The sequence below is a fragment of the Eufriesea mexicana genome, unplaced genomic scaffold (assembly GCF_001483705.2).
Source record: "Eufriesea mexicana isolate 0111107269 unplaced genomic scaffold, ASM148370v2 scaffold5767, whole genome shotgun sequence".
Lineage (NCBI taxonomy): Eukaryota > Metazoa > Arthropoda > Insecta > Hymenoptera > Apidae > Eufriesea > Eufriesea mexicana.
Window position 1 is genome coordinate 286935 of NW_016913695.1, and position 15062 is coordinate 301996.

Here is a 15062-nt window from a genome sequence, read left to right on the forward strand (position 1 = left end):
CCCCCCCCCCCCTTTTTTTCGGGAATTGGGAATTCTCTCTTCGGGAATTGGGAGAGATGGTATTTTTCAAACCTTTCTGAACACTGATGAAAATTATATAAAGTAAATCGATGGACGCATTATTCTGGAATGAAGTATAGAATTGGAATAAATTTTTCCAGGGTCACGATCGGCTACAGGGCTATCGAAGATCGATTCACATCCCGAGGATGACGTACTCTTTGTGTCGAGTAAAGACAGCGAAATTTCGAGCCTGTGGGTCAATTATCTCACGGCGTGCTTCGAGCAGATCAGCAGGCAGCAGGGCCGGCCGCCTTTCAAGTAAGTTTAACTCCAATTCACCGAGTATAATAGAGATCTTGGAATACGAATTTCTGAATTTGAATATTTAAATTTGAATTTCAATATTTAAATTGAAATCTTTTAATTTTCAGATTCACATTTATATCAGCTTCCTGTAATATTACATCTACGCTTCTAAGATCTTTGCTTGCTCCCCATTAGAGATGTGTATGCAGGGACGAGATGAATGAGAGTATTTGGGATGAATGTCGGTGCGAATGACGAATAAATCTAAACAATCATTATCGCTGCGAATGATGAGCGAATCGAACGGATGTTTAGATTAGATGATGCGAGAAAAACGAACGAGTTCTCGGAATTTGCGTGAGATTTCTGGGATGCGTCGTGCGAGTGTGTAGTGCTTGTGCGAGCAAATATTCAATTGTTATTTAATTGTTGTAAATATATTTTAGAATCCAACACCTCTTTCTCTTTTCCCAATCCATATCCCCTACATGTACTCCATTAACAACTATACCAAAACCAAACGATGTTTCTATGATAACTCCTAGCCTCCAGATCTCAGAGTGAAATAGAACATCGTAATTAATTCCAATTCCTTCTCTTTCAAAAGCCATCATCGATAACTATCGCAATATCGATATATCGTCGCAATATAACAAAATGTAATGCTTCGCTCGAATTTCACACAAAGGTTTCACGAATTAAGATCTAAAAGCTACCCGTACCAACGTAAGAGTTAATATACTTTTAGACCCTCTTCGAGAGTTCCTTTCGCCAACACAGATTACAGTGTAATTTCGAATTACAGAGTTCGTCACGTGACAGTAGAGGAACCGATACAACCCGGGACCGAGGAGAGGATTCGATCGGCTCGCTTGCAAATCGTGGTCGTGTGTCCCGTGCTATTGGAACGGGTTCAGAGTCGGCCAGAACACGCGACGAATCTCTCCAGACAGTTAATCACCGACAAGGTGCTCGCGATGATGTTGGGCGTGCACGACAGCCACATCAGTGACGTCCACAAGTCGATCTTGGTCTCGTATAATCAGTGGAGGAAATTCTTCGTGAAGGACCAGGATGAAACTTTCGTCGGTGAACTGTTGGGTGCCGCGGTTGGAATCCTTGGCACCACGCCGCCTCCTGCCCTGAGAAGCGACAAAACCGCGTTTTCGGTTCATCCGAAGAAAGTGAAGCTGGTTAGTCGATCGAGGGAAAATAAGTTGGAATGAAGTTAATCGAGCATTTGCGTCTTGCAGGGTCATAACAGAATAATCGTATTGCTGAACGATCCCTTGCGACCTGAGGACAATGTGTCAGTGATTGTGGATCGCTGCGGCGAAGCGATCGACATCGCCCATGTTAAACGAAGGAACCCCTATGCCCTGCAATTCTCGATCCCGGAAAGATGTCTGGAAGTATCCATGTTGGTCGGCGTTCGTATATCGAAAAATGGTTGTCCACTTGGAGTGAGGCAAGTAAAATGCGAGAGCAGGCTCAGGGAACTCGATCAGATCCTCAGGGCCCATGACAACCCCCTAGAATTTATGTGTCAGGTAAAAATTGGATAAACTGGCGAATTTTTATAAATACTTTCATCGATTCGGAATCGATACAATTTGGAAATTGGTTTTAGACCTTTGGCTTCAATCCGGGTGATCGCGAGCAGTTAGATAACTGGATGGTCCACGCGTTTCAACGAAACGTTCCACCGCACTTCAACCTCCTGTCCACGCCCAGTGGCGTAGTGTCCACTCAGAAAGTTCACTCAAGTGAGTATCAGTTGACCCAAGCTCATCTGTTGACAGAGAAAAACTTGTGTTTTAAATCGGACTTTTATCGTTGAACATTATTTGTTACGCTTACTGGATCGACAGGGCGGCTAGTTGGTAAGAAGTTGGAAGAATTTAACAAATACCCTGTATCAAATAAATAGAAGTATGAGTGCCTGGATTTTTTAATTTGAGTGTCTGAGTATTTGAATTTAGACGTTGAAGATATACCTTGTATAAAATGATTAAAATATCAATTTTTAAATATAATACTTATCTTAATTGCCAAAAATCGAATTGTATCGAATAAACCATATTTCTGAAACGATTCTGGAATAAATTAAACTCTAATCGTTGTAGGTCCCGAAGAGAATCCGACGTTGCTCCACTTTGCCGCCCGTTTTGGTTTGGAAAGACTAGCCTGGCAACTGTTGGAATGTCCAGGTGGCGACATAGCATGTGACCTGAGGAACGTGTCAGAACTCACCCCTGCCGATCTTGCAGAACAGGCGGGACACGCGAGATTAGCTCATCAGCTTCGTGGCTACATGGTACAAAAACATCACCTTTAAAGCGACGTCAGAATTAGTTGGAACCGGTACTTCCGCGATATTTCTCTATTCCTAACTATCATTTGGACGATCCAAATTCTATTTATTCCTTCTTCAATTGAAAATCTGCAACTAAAAACGTGTTCAATTAAATTTCATTAGTACTGGAACAAAATTAATTTATTATTCCTGAGTAAATTCTAGTTGATCTTTCGATTAGTCATCAATGGATTTCGGTAAATTAACTGTTATCTTGTTTTTGAATTGCATGTTTCGGGCTTCCCCTTGAATCCTCATGCGCGGCGCCGCAGCAAATGAACGAGTTCACTAACATGTACAGCTACCTAAAAGTAATCAGCGAGACCACTACAGACCAAGCGGCCAGTGAGTGTTCCTTTCTTGCTAAAATATTTATGAACGTTGAAGTACAAATATTTCAATTGAAATTAGAATTTTTAAGGTATCAAGTTGAAACTAATACCAACATGACCCGTTTTTCAGGTGCGGATCCATCAACGACTAACACAACAAATGACACCAATAACGACAAAGAAGATTATTGTCGTCCACGACCTCTAAGCGAAGCATACTCGGTGCCACCAGCCGCAAGACCAATAACGTCTCTGATCTTGCCAGGTCAATTATCAGTAACCCCTAGCCCGACCACCAATAACCCCATTGAGGCAAATTACTCGATCGTACCAGCACCGACTCCCGTCGTCGTTGGTTCATCAACACCAACGCCTGCTACGAATATTTCGAACGGCCTTGAGCTCCCTCTTCAAGGTTATATGAAAATGCATCCAGCTGGTAGGTCGTTGATCTTCTTGCAGTCATTATGAAGATATAGAAGCTACACAGACAAAAGATACTATATAGTCTTTGAAATTAAATATTTGGAAATTTACAAATTAAAACTTGAACTTTGAATTACCCAACTTCCAAGCAAAAATCTTTACAAATTTAATTATTCAAGGGCCGAAAACACCGACGTCAAGTGTAGCAAGCCAACAACCGTCCCGCACAGCGACGCCCACACAGAATCGTCCGGATTCCCATCCCATACATAGCCGAGAAGAGAACAGTCAATCTTCCTGCTCTTATGGCAGAGCGCCTTCCAATTCCAGCAGCACAAAATCAAGGGAACCATCTGGACCCCAGGACGAACTACTGGAAATCATAAACGACTTCAAGAATAATGTGTTCACAATAACAGAAGTGGAGAGGCTGGTCGAGAACTGGAGAAATCGTAATGATGTCCAACAAAGTTTCAAAGATAAACAGAGGCAACTCACTGCGATGAGGGAAGAGTACGAAAGGATACAAAAGAAGTTGAAGGAAGAAATGAAGGCCCCTACTCCTTTTGATAGGATTAGAAAATTCTTCTCTAAAGGAAAGAAAGGTTTGTTAAAAGAGACAGCAAAATTTATGAATAAGTCTTTCTTCTTTTTCTTTTTAATTTTAATTTATTCTAACCTCGTGTTTTCTTCTTTCAGAATCGAAAGACTCTGCGAACGGCAGTGATGATTCCTCTTCGACCAGCAAAGTAGAGAATGTTAATGGTGCACTAGCCGATCGTAGACCAGTTAGTAGCTTGAGTCTTCGCAGTGTTTCAAGTACGTGTTTTAATAATAATTGTTTGAAAATCACGTTACTAGACTTGTTTCTCCTGGACAAAAATTAAAGTTGATTTTTATTCTAATAGGCTCATCTTCGTCTGGTAGAATGAGCACTGCTAGCGGATGCAGCGGAACTAGTTTAGGTGACAGTGGAACTCATTCTGACACTGAGGATCGACGAGTTAGTATTGAAAAAGGCTGCGATTGATCTCAGTAAAAAAATATCTTGAATATCTCTCGAGAAATACTTATCCCATCTTAAGTAAAATTCAATTTCCATGGTAATGTCGAAACAGAATATCAATATAAAGAATTGTTTCAGTTACAAAATGCACGAGAGGACAAACCGGGCGTGATGTCATACGAAATACCACCAGCTCCGAAACCATTTACTGGAAGATACTCACCGGCACTTAGGTATTCCCCATCTCCTCGTTCCTCGACTGGAAACGATCTTGACCTGAGACCTTCGCAGCCACCATCAAAGACTGAGGACACTGAATATTACATTGCCTTTCCTCCTTCGGGATTACCCATCCACTGTGAGTAACCGTAATCTAAAATTGAAAAAATGAAGCAAACAAAGTACGTTCATTTTCGATATTTTTAAATCAATACTCGAGTAAAATATTTCTAATAATAATATCCAATAATCATCAACAGCTTTCAAGACAGATGCCACTCTAAAGGAACCAAAAACACCAAGTTCCCCCTGTGATCACCCGAAGTACCTGGACATGATCCAAAATTCGTCCCCAATGACTACTGAAGCCATAGAATCAGACTCTCCCAAGCAACCAGGCAACAGTTACGCAAACATCGACCCGTCCCCGGTGAACTCGGCACCAGTGCCACCGGCTGGCATGTGCATTCCAACAAATTACGTGAACGTGACACCCGCCTGCATCAGTTCGTTTCAGGAAGTTGTTCAAGGTCACCAGGCCGAGCAGAGGCATTCTCTTGACTCAGACCACGTGGCTGAATCCTCAAAGAATCAATCTAAGGTCGAAACTTCCAATCAAACAGGGGAAAACAAGGTCATTGATGAGGTACAAGGTCAAGATCATGCCGTGAATGAAATCCAAAGTAAAAATAGCGAGGAATACGTGGAAACAGACCTGGTGAATGGTTCGGAGAGTGTAGATGTACCGGATATTGGTAAAATGCCGGAATATATGAACGTTGATGTTCCTCAGGATCACAAAGTAGATGCCAACAAAAAGGTGCCTGCTCCACCTGTTCCACCAAGAGGTAAGATTATTTTTTCCTTTAATTCAAAAAACGACCTATGATGGTATTGAATTGAATAAGTCACAATATTTATTATTCTTTTATATTTTCTTTCTTCCTCAAATATTGACTCTTAAATATTCGACAATAATTGGAAAGATTATTCCATCTAGTTATGCCATTGCAATATGAATTTGTTAATATTTAAATTCTGTATTTCCATTATTAAATATTTTATAGGTTAACGAATATCTCCAGGAATGTAGTCTAATTTAGACCAAATATTTTTTATCTGCAATTCCTTTAAATTTACTATACATCATTATCTTTAGAAGTATAATCACAATTTCTATGAAATGAATGACCATTATATCTCACAGGTATAAACTATTTTAGGATTCATGAGCTATCCGTGACTAAATATATCCATATTACATATTTCCTGCTATTTTCTCGATTCTTTTTCATCTTTCTTTCTTTCTAAATTATCAAATACATCTGAATTGTTGAGTCAAAGTTTACTTCCACGTTCTTCATGTATCTAGAAAATGTCCAGAAATATTTCTTTAAGGAGATTAAATTATATCCAATGACTCAAGACATACATTGAAATCTGTTCCACGAATTCTTTGCCAGTTTGATCACTGATCATTCCCTTTTGTATCACTTACTGGTGGTAATCACGAACGTTGATTACTTAAGCGGACTTTCATCACCGTTGACGAGTTCGAATGCCATGTACGACTCATTTCTCTTCAATAGCGGATGTGTCAAACCTTTTTTTCGATTTTCTGTTGTAGTCGCTACTAAAAAGTAAAAGGAGAACGGAAGTGTCGTTTTATTTCCCGGAAATATTAATGGATGGATCAATCAAAGATGGTGCCCTCGACAATCGTTTTTCATTGGAAAAGTATTCGAGCATGATTTCAAGCACTCAGTGTCAGTCTTCTACATAATCATTAGTATTAGTAGCATATTTAAATGTAAATTGTTCGTTTCAAGAAAGTCCTTAAGCGAACAAGTCCGTAAAATGTATTCGAAATACGTCTCATGCCTTTTGTGTATACTTCGTGTTTTTTTCTTTTTCTTTTTTTATTTTAATATTCTATGAAGAGCGACTTAATTTGTAGTCAATTTTTCATGCTATTACGTTACAATTAAGTACTTTTATTGTTCATTATTACCCTAAAATTGCCTCGAATGCATTGCGAGAATAAAATCAATGCATTAATTAGTTTTTAATTCGTTAACGTTATGGATAGTCGAAACATTATTGTTCGTGGTAACGAAGATATCTTTAAAAGCATTAAAAGATTTTAAGTATATTATAGAATATCGTCTCAACTTTTCCTTAAATTTAATTAGATTAGAAAAAATTTTGGAAACCTCAAATCTTCGAAGATTTTAAGTTTATGGAACTTGAAACATTCGAAGGACAATTACATTTTTCTTAGTGAATTTATAAAGCTATTAATTATTAAATATTTGAGGCTTTCTAATTACACCACTAAGTTGTATATTAATTAATTAACCAATGCTCGGATCTCGGTCCAAGAACGAATACAATGCTAGCGAGCACCAAATCAAATTTTCATTGTTTGGCGGGAAGCCAAAATCATAAGCTGTACATACTGTTCTCTATCCTATGCTTTATTATTGTAGTCCATTATCTATGTAGCCCTTGTTTAAAGTTAAGCTAGGTCAATTTATACGATAATTGTTAAAAAAAATTTTTAACGTTGCCAAAAGACTGCGTAACGAAATATAGCATCGTGTGATCATTTTGTCATCAATCATACAATTCATACGTCATACAATGTAATCATATTTTAGCGTAAACGATACTCTGTACAGGCGTCGAATTTTCTTTTCTTTTCTTCTTTACAAGAGCAACGACGAAATGTGTTTCAAGTACCAAGGATGCATTTATCGTTTTAATTGTAATATGTAGTCTAGGGTAATAACTTTTTTTTTACCGGATCTGCCAGATCCTTTTTATATTTATGTTTACATCAATAAAACCGAAGATAACAGAAACTGTAAAATTTATTTAAATTCGATATCCATATTACTATGTGGTGAGATGAGAATTTTCTCTCACACAACTATAACACATATACAAGTAATACACATATTTACAAGTAAATTCGCGTATCAGAATATAGTTGAGTAAAACAATAAAAATTGCTTTTATTTCAAATCATAGATGAATATTCAAAAGATAAATACTTACAATAAGAGACATAAAATTAAAAAATGAATAAAGAAAAAATACCTCAACACACCAACAATAGTATTCTCTAAAAGGCTTTTTGGTATATCTAGCCCTACAATCGACAAACGAAAGCAGCACCATATCTAGAAAATATCAGAAATTAGTATCTCAATTAGATATTCTTTTATTTTATATGTGTATGTTTGTGTGGATTTATTCTAGATAAACAAATAGACCCGCATTCCCTTATATTATCCAAATTCTCATTTTTTAAGAGTAAATTCTTTAATAGTAATCAATAAATCACGAATGACTGAAATAATAATTTATAAGAGTTATAACAAAAATATGGAATACTAATTGTACCGATCATGATACATACTTTGAAAGATAGTTATAATTTTTACAGAAAAATCTGTTGTAAGAATATCATAGACTATCTATGCTTCTAAGAAAACCAGTTATCCTCGAAAATCATACTTGTAAAATAAATTATACAACTTGCTGCGTACATTCACATGAATTTAATGAATAACGAGAGGAAAAAATCTGAAAGTAAACATTCTTGATAATTTAATCAATAAATCCATCTTTTTTCTCGAAAGTATTTTTGATGTCATCCTCTAAGAATAATAAATTTAATAATAAAATATCATTTAAAGAATTAATGTGAATAAACATTTACAAACGTTTAACAATTATTTTTCGAAATTCACAAGGACAACACCTTGTTCTGAAGTTTGATACGGCAAACAATATATCGTTAAAGAATAAGTGATGTCAGCAACGTGTACATAGAGGCATGAATTTCTGAATAAACTATGTAATTGAATATTCATCGTCAGTATTGAGCGACCAGTCGTAGTATCAACATCTCGACCAGGAGAAGCACTTTTGGCATTTTCAAAAAGTGTAGGATCTGTGATAAATAGACACCTCCTTTCTTTCACAAAGGACATTTATTTTACAACACAAAGGTAATTCTATTCTTCCATTAAAAAGTTAAATGAGTACAAGAAAACACCTGGAATTCAAAATATTTAACATAAATATAATCTCAAATTCTTAAATTTGTTTAAAGAAATATTTAAAAAATATTTCAAATTTGTGTATAAGTAAAATATTACCATTCAATTGTTTTTTGATAAATCTGTTGAATTAATCGGTACTTATCGGTGGACTAAAAATAAATGGTCATTTAAATATCTCATTAAAACACTTTTAAACCTAATTAAAATACTGCAATTAAAAAAAAAAAGCATTGTTTGTCGTATAAATACGATAAACGATAGGAAGTAAAGACATAGCTATAAATACATATCACAAAAAACACTGTTTCCCAAATAAAAGGCCAGGAAATAATGTAGACTACAGTCACCCACCCATTTCTTTACCTCTGGTGCTCATAGAAACCACTATCTTTCTTCCGCTCAATTTAGATTTCTCGTTAATTGGTTCGCCCAGTTAATTACCGTTGCGGTTCAACATTTGAGATGGGACCAACGATCCCCGATTTCCGCAGTTACCACGTGCTCCGTGTGTTTATTGAGTGGGGATGAGTCTTATATAGGACAGAAATTGCTCTCCCTTCGACAAAAGAGAAAAAGTCACGTTCACGTTCATTATTTGAAATCGGTCCGTCAAACGTAAAACAGTTTTATAATAGATATTACTTTGATCCTAGAAAAAATAACAGAGTAGTTAATATATTTATGAGATTCTTTAAAAAATGTATAAATTCAATGTTATATAAAGTAACAACTATTATTATTGATCAAATTTTATTAAAAAATAATACATGTGCTAAAGGAAAATATAAATGTACTTATAAAAGTGTGATCCCTGGCTGTGAAAATATTTTAAACAAAATAAATTTCGTTGAAGTGCAGTTTTTTATTAAAATTTATCTTTTTGAAATAATTAAAACTTACTTTATCAAAACAATTAAACTTTCTTACAAATATTATCCTTTGCTTTTAGTAATTCAATACGGGTAAATTGCAAGATGAAGTTGCTTTCAGTGGTCTTTTTGTTGACATTATCATTGGTTACCACATTTGGTCAATCCAGGTTTCTAACTTCTTTAATTAATTTAATATTTTGAATAAATCTTCTTAAACAATTGAAATAATAATATCTTCAGGTATAAACCTTTTGCTGAGAAACCAGGTTCTTGTCCACCGCCTTTACCCGTGCAAATCTGTAGCCAATCCTGTTTCTCTGATTCACATTGCTTAGGAATTGGCAAATGTTGTCCTACTAATTGTGGGGGCTTTGTTTGTACAAAACCAGTGACTATGAGACAAATAGTGTCTAGAGGTATAATAACAGCTGCAAAATAATCAGTATTAAAATCCTATATTTACTAATTGGTAGAGATAATATAAGTTTATTCTAATTCCTTTAAGAATTTAAAAGTTTTTGAAAACTTAAGTCAGTTTTCACTTTAGTTCTAGTTTTAGTTCAAATTTTTTAACCTGTATATTTAGAAAAACCAGGTTCCTGTCCAGCTATACCAAAAGGAAGATGGGTATGTTCACCAACCTGCAGTGTTGACAGTGATTGTAGAGGAACAATGAAATGCTGTAAGAATCGTTGTGGAGCCCTAGCCTGTCAGAAGCCAGACATTGAGATGGTTGAATCCATGGATATTCCAATTGTTCCACTGCCAGAAGACATACCTAATATTCCCAGGAATCCTTACAGTAATCCCAGAGATCCAAATAATTATCCATATTATTTTTATAAATAGAGTAATAATACATTATCATAAAATGTTAACATGAAAAAATGGTTTTTACTTATTTAGCTTTATACTGATTATCATAGTAACTAAATGTTCCCTTGTGCCATATCTTTCAATTATTATTAAATTTGTAATAATTGTAGTCTAAAAATCTTCATTTTAATTGTATATTGTTATGGTAATTAACATAGGATAAATTTTATTAGTACTTTTTGTCAACTTTAATCTTTTTAAATGTTTCTAAATATCTAGTTCTTAAAATTTATTAATATTTTCAAGCACTGAATTTTCTAAAAACAATAGTAAACTAAAAGTATATGACAATATTTGCAACCTACTTATACTATGTAGTAACCAACTTTTAGTCTTATGTCAATTTAAAAATTATTAAAATTGCAAAAAAGATTATTAAAGTTGTAAAAAAGCACAGATTTTACTTTATATTATTATAAATTAAAAATTTAGAATTTAAATTTACGCACGAATCTATAATTTAAGTACTACAGTGAATTTACAAATTTTTTAAATTACTATTTCTTAAAACAATTTCATGACAATACGTAACAGGTTACGTCATTAACCTACTGATTCAAATTTACATAGATCCTTGAAAAATACACTTACGAAATTTAAATAGAGAAAACCACTGACAAAGGCAAACAAAATGGAGAATAGTTTTTATTTTCATTAAATTATTTTTGGAAGTAATCGTTAATATTTTATTATTAAAAGTTAAATATAAAACTATTTTATTATTAAAAGAAAAATTAAGGAAGTTGAAAGAAAAATAATAAACTTTTAAATTCTACAAAAAAGAAATTAAGGGGAAACGTTATTCTCTTATGGCACTCGAAGAAAACTCAAAATCCTAATAAATTTATAAAAATTTATCATATATTTAGGCTAGAAAAATTTTTTAATTTTTTAACTATAGATTTTTTTATTAGAATTTTCTAACTATATTATTAAATAACTAAAAAAGATGAATAAGAAAACTTGTTACGTTCTATACAATTTACGATACGTGAAATGTAAACACAATTATTACTTCCATTTATTGTTCTTTAATTTCTTACTTATAAACTATACCATCCTATTTTTATGCCATTTATTACTTAATCTCATTTAATAAGGACAATTTGCATCAATCAGAGAAAAGAATACGATCCTGAGATCTGTATGAGTCACTGAAATTCACGTACTGAATCAAAATACCCAAGTGTATTATTCACCGAACACTTGACTCACAACACAAAAACATACCGATAATAGTCATAAAGATGTTCATAAACTGATATTATGTCGGGGAATATTAAGAAACTGTTGAATCAGTCGGTCACTTTGCTTCCTGTACGTTCTATGACATATACCTTTCGCCGACCGCAAGATAAAGATGGAAGTAATAGAGATAACAATATAAAGATTGGTCAGGGGATAAAATAGGAAGGAAAATGACATACAAAGATTTAAGAAGCTGAGATCTTATCGTGCACCGGTTAAACGTGTTTCATCTCCGAACAGGACAAATCTAGTAATCCCAGAAGAATAATATCGTGAAAAAGGACTCCGAACAAAAAAACATGTATAGTACGTATTTTCATAAAAACTAGTTTCTTTCTACTCCGATATACAGAGTGTATCAAGTGAACAAAAAGTATAAGTTAAGAAAACAGGAGAAATACGATAAAATGTCCAGTTTCGGAAATCATATAAAACAAAAAAATAAATTTTTTACTGATAAATGATTTTAAATGAAAATAGAATTTACTTTTTGTTTACATTGTACATTTTAAGTATTTAGACTTTTATTTTTGGATTGCTAAATAATAAACTGTATCTTACCATAGAGAGGGGAACAGTCCTGGTATTGACAGTGTGCTTGTTAATTGCCGTGACAGTCGCTCAGCTGTCTCGTAAGTTAATTACTTTAAATGCATAACTGTTTCAAGAAAAACGCTTGACATTTCACTCGAAACTAATGGAGTTTCTACTCGCTATTAAATAAATTATTTTGAATTATTGCAATAATATTATAAATGTACCTTATTCGTTATTTTTTTTTCTTTTTAGGTAAAGAAGGATATTGTCCATTAAAAAACAGTGTTTCGAAATGCACTCCTAGATGCGTTTCAGATTATCAATGCTCTTTTAATGAGAAATGTTGCCCGAATAAATGTGGAAGTAAATCATGTGTTCAAGCGAGTCCTGTCAGTACCGGCAGTGGATATAAGGGATCATCAAACGGTAAAGAAGTTAGCATAATTATTTAAGATTTTTAATTTTTATGATATCTAATAAAGTTCATTTTGTAGACAATGTGTATTGTGCTGGAATAAAATGTGGCCCATATGAAAAGTGTCAATTTGATCGTAGAACAAAGCGTGAAAAATGTATTCGTACATAAACGATTTCCTTAAATGTAATAATATTATTTCTTTTATGAAATAAATGATCATTCTCATTTTAGTTATTTTATTTTGTATACGTTTTAATAAATCTAATTCCCATTCATTAGAAAAACTTAAAACTTGAATTACAAAAGTCGACCTGCGATCAGTAACGATAGCAACCTGTTGAAAATGAGTCGATAGTCGACATACAGATTTTAATCGATATTTCTCGATAACCTCTAGAAGTGTATGCTAAGTGAAAAGCGTATTCTTATAATCCGAATTTAGAAAACGATTACAAAGTGTCACGATAATAAAGTTATTTTATTTGGGAAATTTTGTAACAAAATGATACTTGACCAGTCTTGATTCTTTGCAATAAAACTATATACATTTTTGATCATCATAAGAGAGGTTGGACTTATGCCGATATTAAGATGGCAGTAGAATTTTTAGTAAATCGGTTGAAAACCCTTATCGTACTTCTGCTGGGAGTATTTAGACGGGCAATGTGCTGTCTTCGACGTCGAAGAAGATCATCCTGTGATTCCATTCCTCTATCTGCAGTTGGTGTAGTACCGAACACTTTAAATAACACGTCAACACAACCAGTGAGTTTCAAATATTATATTCATCTTTTTAGTTTAATATGTTACAATGATTTAAAAATTATGTAAATCTTGTTGTACCATTGACTCCGATAATAGTAATCACTGAAGATACTTGCTCAAGGAATTAGAGCACTGGGATCAATGGGAGGAAAATCCTGTCGTGGTCATATCAGATAAACCAGTTAATACAATACAAACAAAAATTGAAGAATACAGACAGCAAGCTTTCAAACCAGAATCGACTGAAGAACAGCAATTAAATTTTTTTGAGGTAATTATTTCTATTGTTATTATATTATTAATGTGTAATAGACAAAATATCTTATTTTTTATGTTTACTGTAGAATATGACACCAAAGATCACTATGCAGACAAAGATCTTAGTTAAAGATAAGGTTTCAGAAAATACATCTTGGAATTCATCAAAATTTGATCCCATGCCTTCTGTAAGTATATATTTTTTGTTTTTAATTTTATTTTTAATGAAAAGGAATAAATTTGTAAAATATTATTTATATAGAATGAATTGGGAGAATGGGAAGATGATGCTGTTGGTTGGGAGGAAGAAACAACAAAGGAGTTTGGAGATCTCACAAAAACATTGAGGGAACAAAAACAAAAAGAAAGAGAACAACGATTATTTGAGCAGCAACAGAAAAGGGTTGAACGCAATTCAAGACCACAGCCATTAGGAGCAAAATTAAGTTCTTGATGTGAAAGAATATAGTCCCCAAGATTTATATAAGAAATAATCATTTTTCATTTATTCGTGTTTGTGCACAAATCTGATTCTTTTACAGTGGCATGGAACATCAATTAAAATTGAAAAAGATAAAAAATTATCATTTGTTTTATAAATAATAATAATTATTATTATATATTCTTATAAAATTAACTAAATCATACATCATATATAAAAAAAACATATCTTATGAGATATTTTATTTCAAAAGCATGAAATTATATTTTGATTTGTTCATTAATGATCGATACATCTGATGATAATATCTGTTGCATTTAAATTATTATTTCAAATTGACTGAGAATTGTTTAATAATGTTTCATTAAATAAGCTTTCATTAAAAAAAAAAAAAAGAATGGTAACTGTTAGTTTCATTTAAATTGTTTTCTTGTTAAAATGTTTATAATGTTAGGGACATTCCATATAAATAATCAAGCAATGCCATTTAAAAACACTTTTTACCAACAAATCGGGCTATTTTTTAAAGTTTAACTATATCTATATTTAATAATTAATCACCACAAGTATTAATTCATCTGTATGGTTATTTTCTAAATCATACTGATACAAAACTAAAAATGTATCAATTGAATTTGTAGCAATACAAAATAAATATTGTGTAATTAAAAAATTTGTGGAAATCTTATATAGAAACAAACAAATATTTTGTGATGATAAATTGTAGGTATAATTAATAATATTTAAGTATCACTAAAATACTTATTATTCTTTTAAAATATTATTTGTGTGGAATCCTAATAGGAAATGGCTGTTATACATAGAGGATGGAAGAAACGATACATGAATATTTTTTTGATACATGTACATAACTCTTCGCACTCCGTGCGTCGATAACATGTATATAATCAAACAAATTTTCCCT

At 33.1% G+C, this 15062-nt stretch overlaps 4 protein-coding genes across 7 annotated transcripts in view; all 4 read left to right on the top strand.

The window, feature by feature from the left end:
* Nucleotides 1–6389, top strand: part of stumps (DBB domain-containing protein stumps) — a 64035-nt gene extending 57646 nt beyond the window's left edge. For both annotated transcript variants that reach the window (XM_017906695.1, XM_017906696.1), the window contains 13 exons: nt 162–321; nt 1115–1502; nt 1563–1859; nt 1940–2075; nt 2436–2626; nt 2938–3010; nt 3128–3436; nt 3603–4028; nt 4123–4242; nt 4332–4426; nt 4568–4787; nt 4909–5496; nt 6276–6389. In XM_017906695.1, coding sequence (XP_017762184.1) covers nt 162–321; nt 1115–1502; nt 1563–1859; nt 1940–2075; nt 2436–2626; nt 2938–3010; nt 3128–3436; nt 3603–4028; nt 4123–4242; nt 4332–4426; nt 4568–4787; nt 4909–5496; nt 6276–6292 — 3020 coding nt within the window. In that variant the 3' untranslated portion in view covers nt 6293–6389. The remainder of the gene's footprint in view (nt 1–161; nt 322–1114; nt 1503–1562; nt 1860–1939; nt 2076–2435; nt 2627–2937; nt 3011–3127; nt 3437–3602; nt 4029–4122; nt 4243–4331; nt 4427–4567; nt 4788–4908; nt 5497–6275) is intronic.
* A 2163-nt stretch (nt 6390–8552) lies between these two features.
* LOC108552203 (waprin-Phi1) lies at nt 8553–10457 on the top strand. 3 transcript variants are annotated; one of them, XM_017906623.1, is made up of 4 exons: nt 8553–8667; nt 9671–9760; nt 9834–10009; nt 10180–10457. In XM_017906623.1, exons 2-4 carry the CDS (start codon nt 9696–9698, stop codon nt 10440–10442), a joined length of 504 nt encoding a protein of 167 aa, XP_017762112.1. In that variant the 5' UTR covers nt 8553–8667; nt 9671–9695; the 3' UTR covers nt 10443–10457. The 3 variants fall into 3 exon arrangements, with proteins under 3 accessions (XP_017762112.1, XP_017762113.1, XP_017762114.1); XM_017906624.1 differs by lacking the exon at nt 8553–8667 and adding an exon at nt 8870–9336; XM_017906625.1 differs by lacking the exon at nt 8553–8667 and adding an exon at nt 8870–9325.
* A 1148-nt stretch (nt 10458–11605) lies between these two features.
* LOC108552205 (waprin-Thr1) lies at nt 11606–12840 on the top strand. Its single transcript, XM_017906626.1, has 4 exons — nt 11606–12023; nt 12284–12349; nt 12507–12680; nt 12749–12840. The coding sequence occupies exons 1-4, from the start codon at nt 12017–12019 to the stop codon at nt 12838–12840; spliced, it is 339 nt and encodes a 112-aa protein (XP_017762115.1). The 5' UTR covers nt 11606–12016.
* A 270-nt stretch (nt 12841–13110) lies between these two features.
* Nucleotides 13111–14234, top strand: LOC108552225 (uncharacterized). Its single transcript, XM_017906658.1, has 4 exons — nt 13111–13437; nt 13559–13708; nt 13782–13883; nt 13958–14234. Exons 1-4 carry the CDS (start codon nt 13264–13266, stop codon nt 14147–14149), a joined length of 618 nt encoding a protein of 205 aa, XP_017762147.1. The 5' UTR covers nt 13111–13263; the 3' UTR covers nt 14150–14234.
* Nucleotides 14235–15062: the final 828 nt, after the last annotated feature.

Excerpts from the sequence above, each read along its gene's own strand:
- LOC108552205 (XM_017906626.1), top strand. Across the intron at positions 12,350-12,506 it reads GACAGTCGCTCAGCTGTCTC|GTAAAGAAGGATATTGTCCA; the intron begins GTAAGTTAATTA and ends TTTTCTTTTTAG. Across the intron at positions 12,681-12,748 it reads ATATAAGGGATCATCAAACG|ACAATGTGTATTGTGCTGGA; the intron begins GTAAAGAAGTTA and ends TTCATTTTGTAG.
- LOC108552225 (XM_017906658.1), top strand. The coding sequence starts at position 13,264 with ATGGCAGTAGAATTTTTAGTAAATCGGTTGAAAACCCTTATCGTACTT. Across the intron at positions 13,438-13,558 it reads ATAACACGTCAACACAACCA|GAATTAGAGCACTGGGATCA; the intron begins GTGAGTTTCAAA and ends TACTTGCTCAAG. Across the intron at positions 13,884-13,957 it reads AATTTGATCCCATGCCTTCT|AATGAATTGGGAGAATGGGA; the intron begins GTAAGTATATAT and ends TTATTTATATAG.
- LOC108552203 (XM_017906623.1), top strand. The coding sequence starts at position 9,696 with ATGAAGTTGCTTTCAGTGGTCTTTTTGTTGACATTATCATTGGTTACC. Across the intron at positions 9,761-9,833 it reads ACCACATTTGGTCAATCCAG|GTATAAACCTTTTGCTGAGA; the intron begins GTTTCTAACTTC and ends TAATATCTTCAG. Across the intron at positions 10,010-10,179 it reads GAGACAAATAGTGTCTAGAG|AAAAACCAGGTTCCTGTCCA; the intron begins GTATAATAACAG and ends CTGTATATTTAG.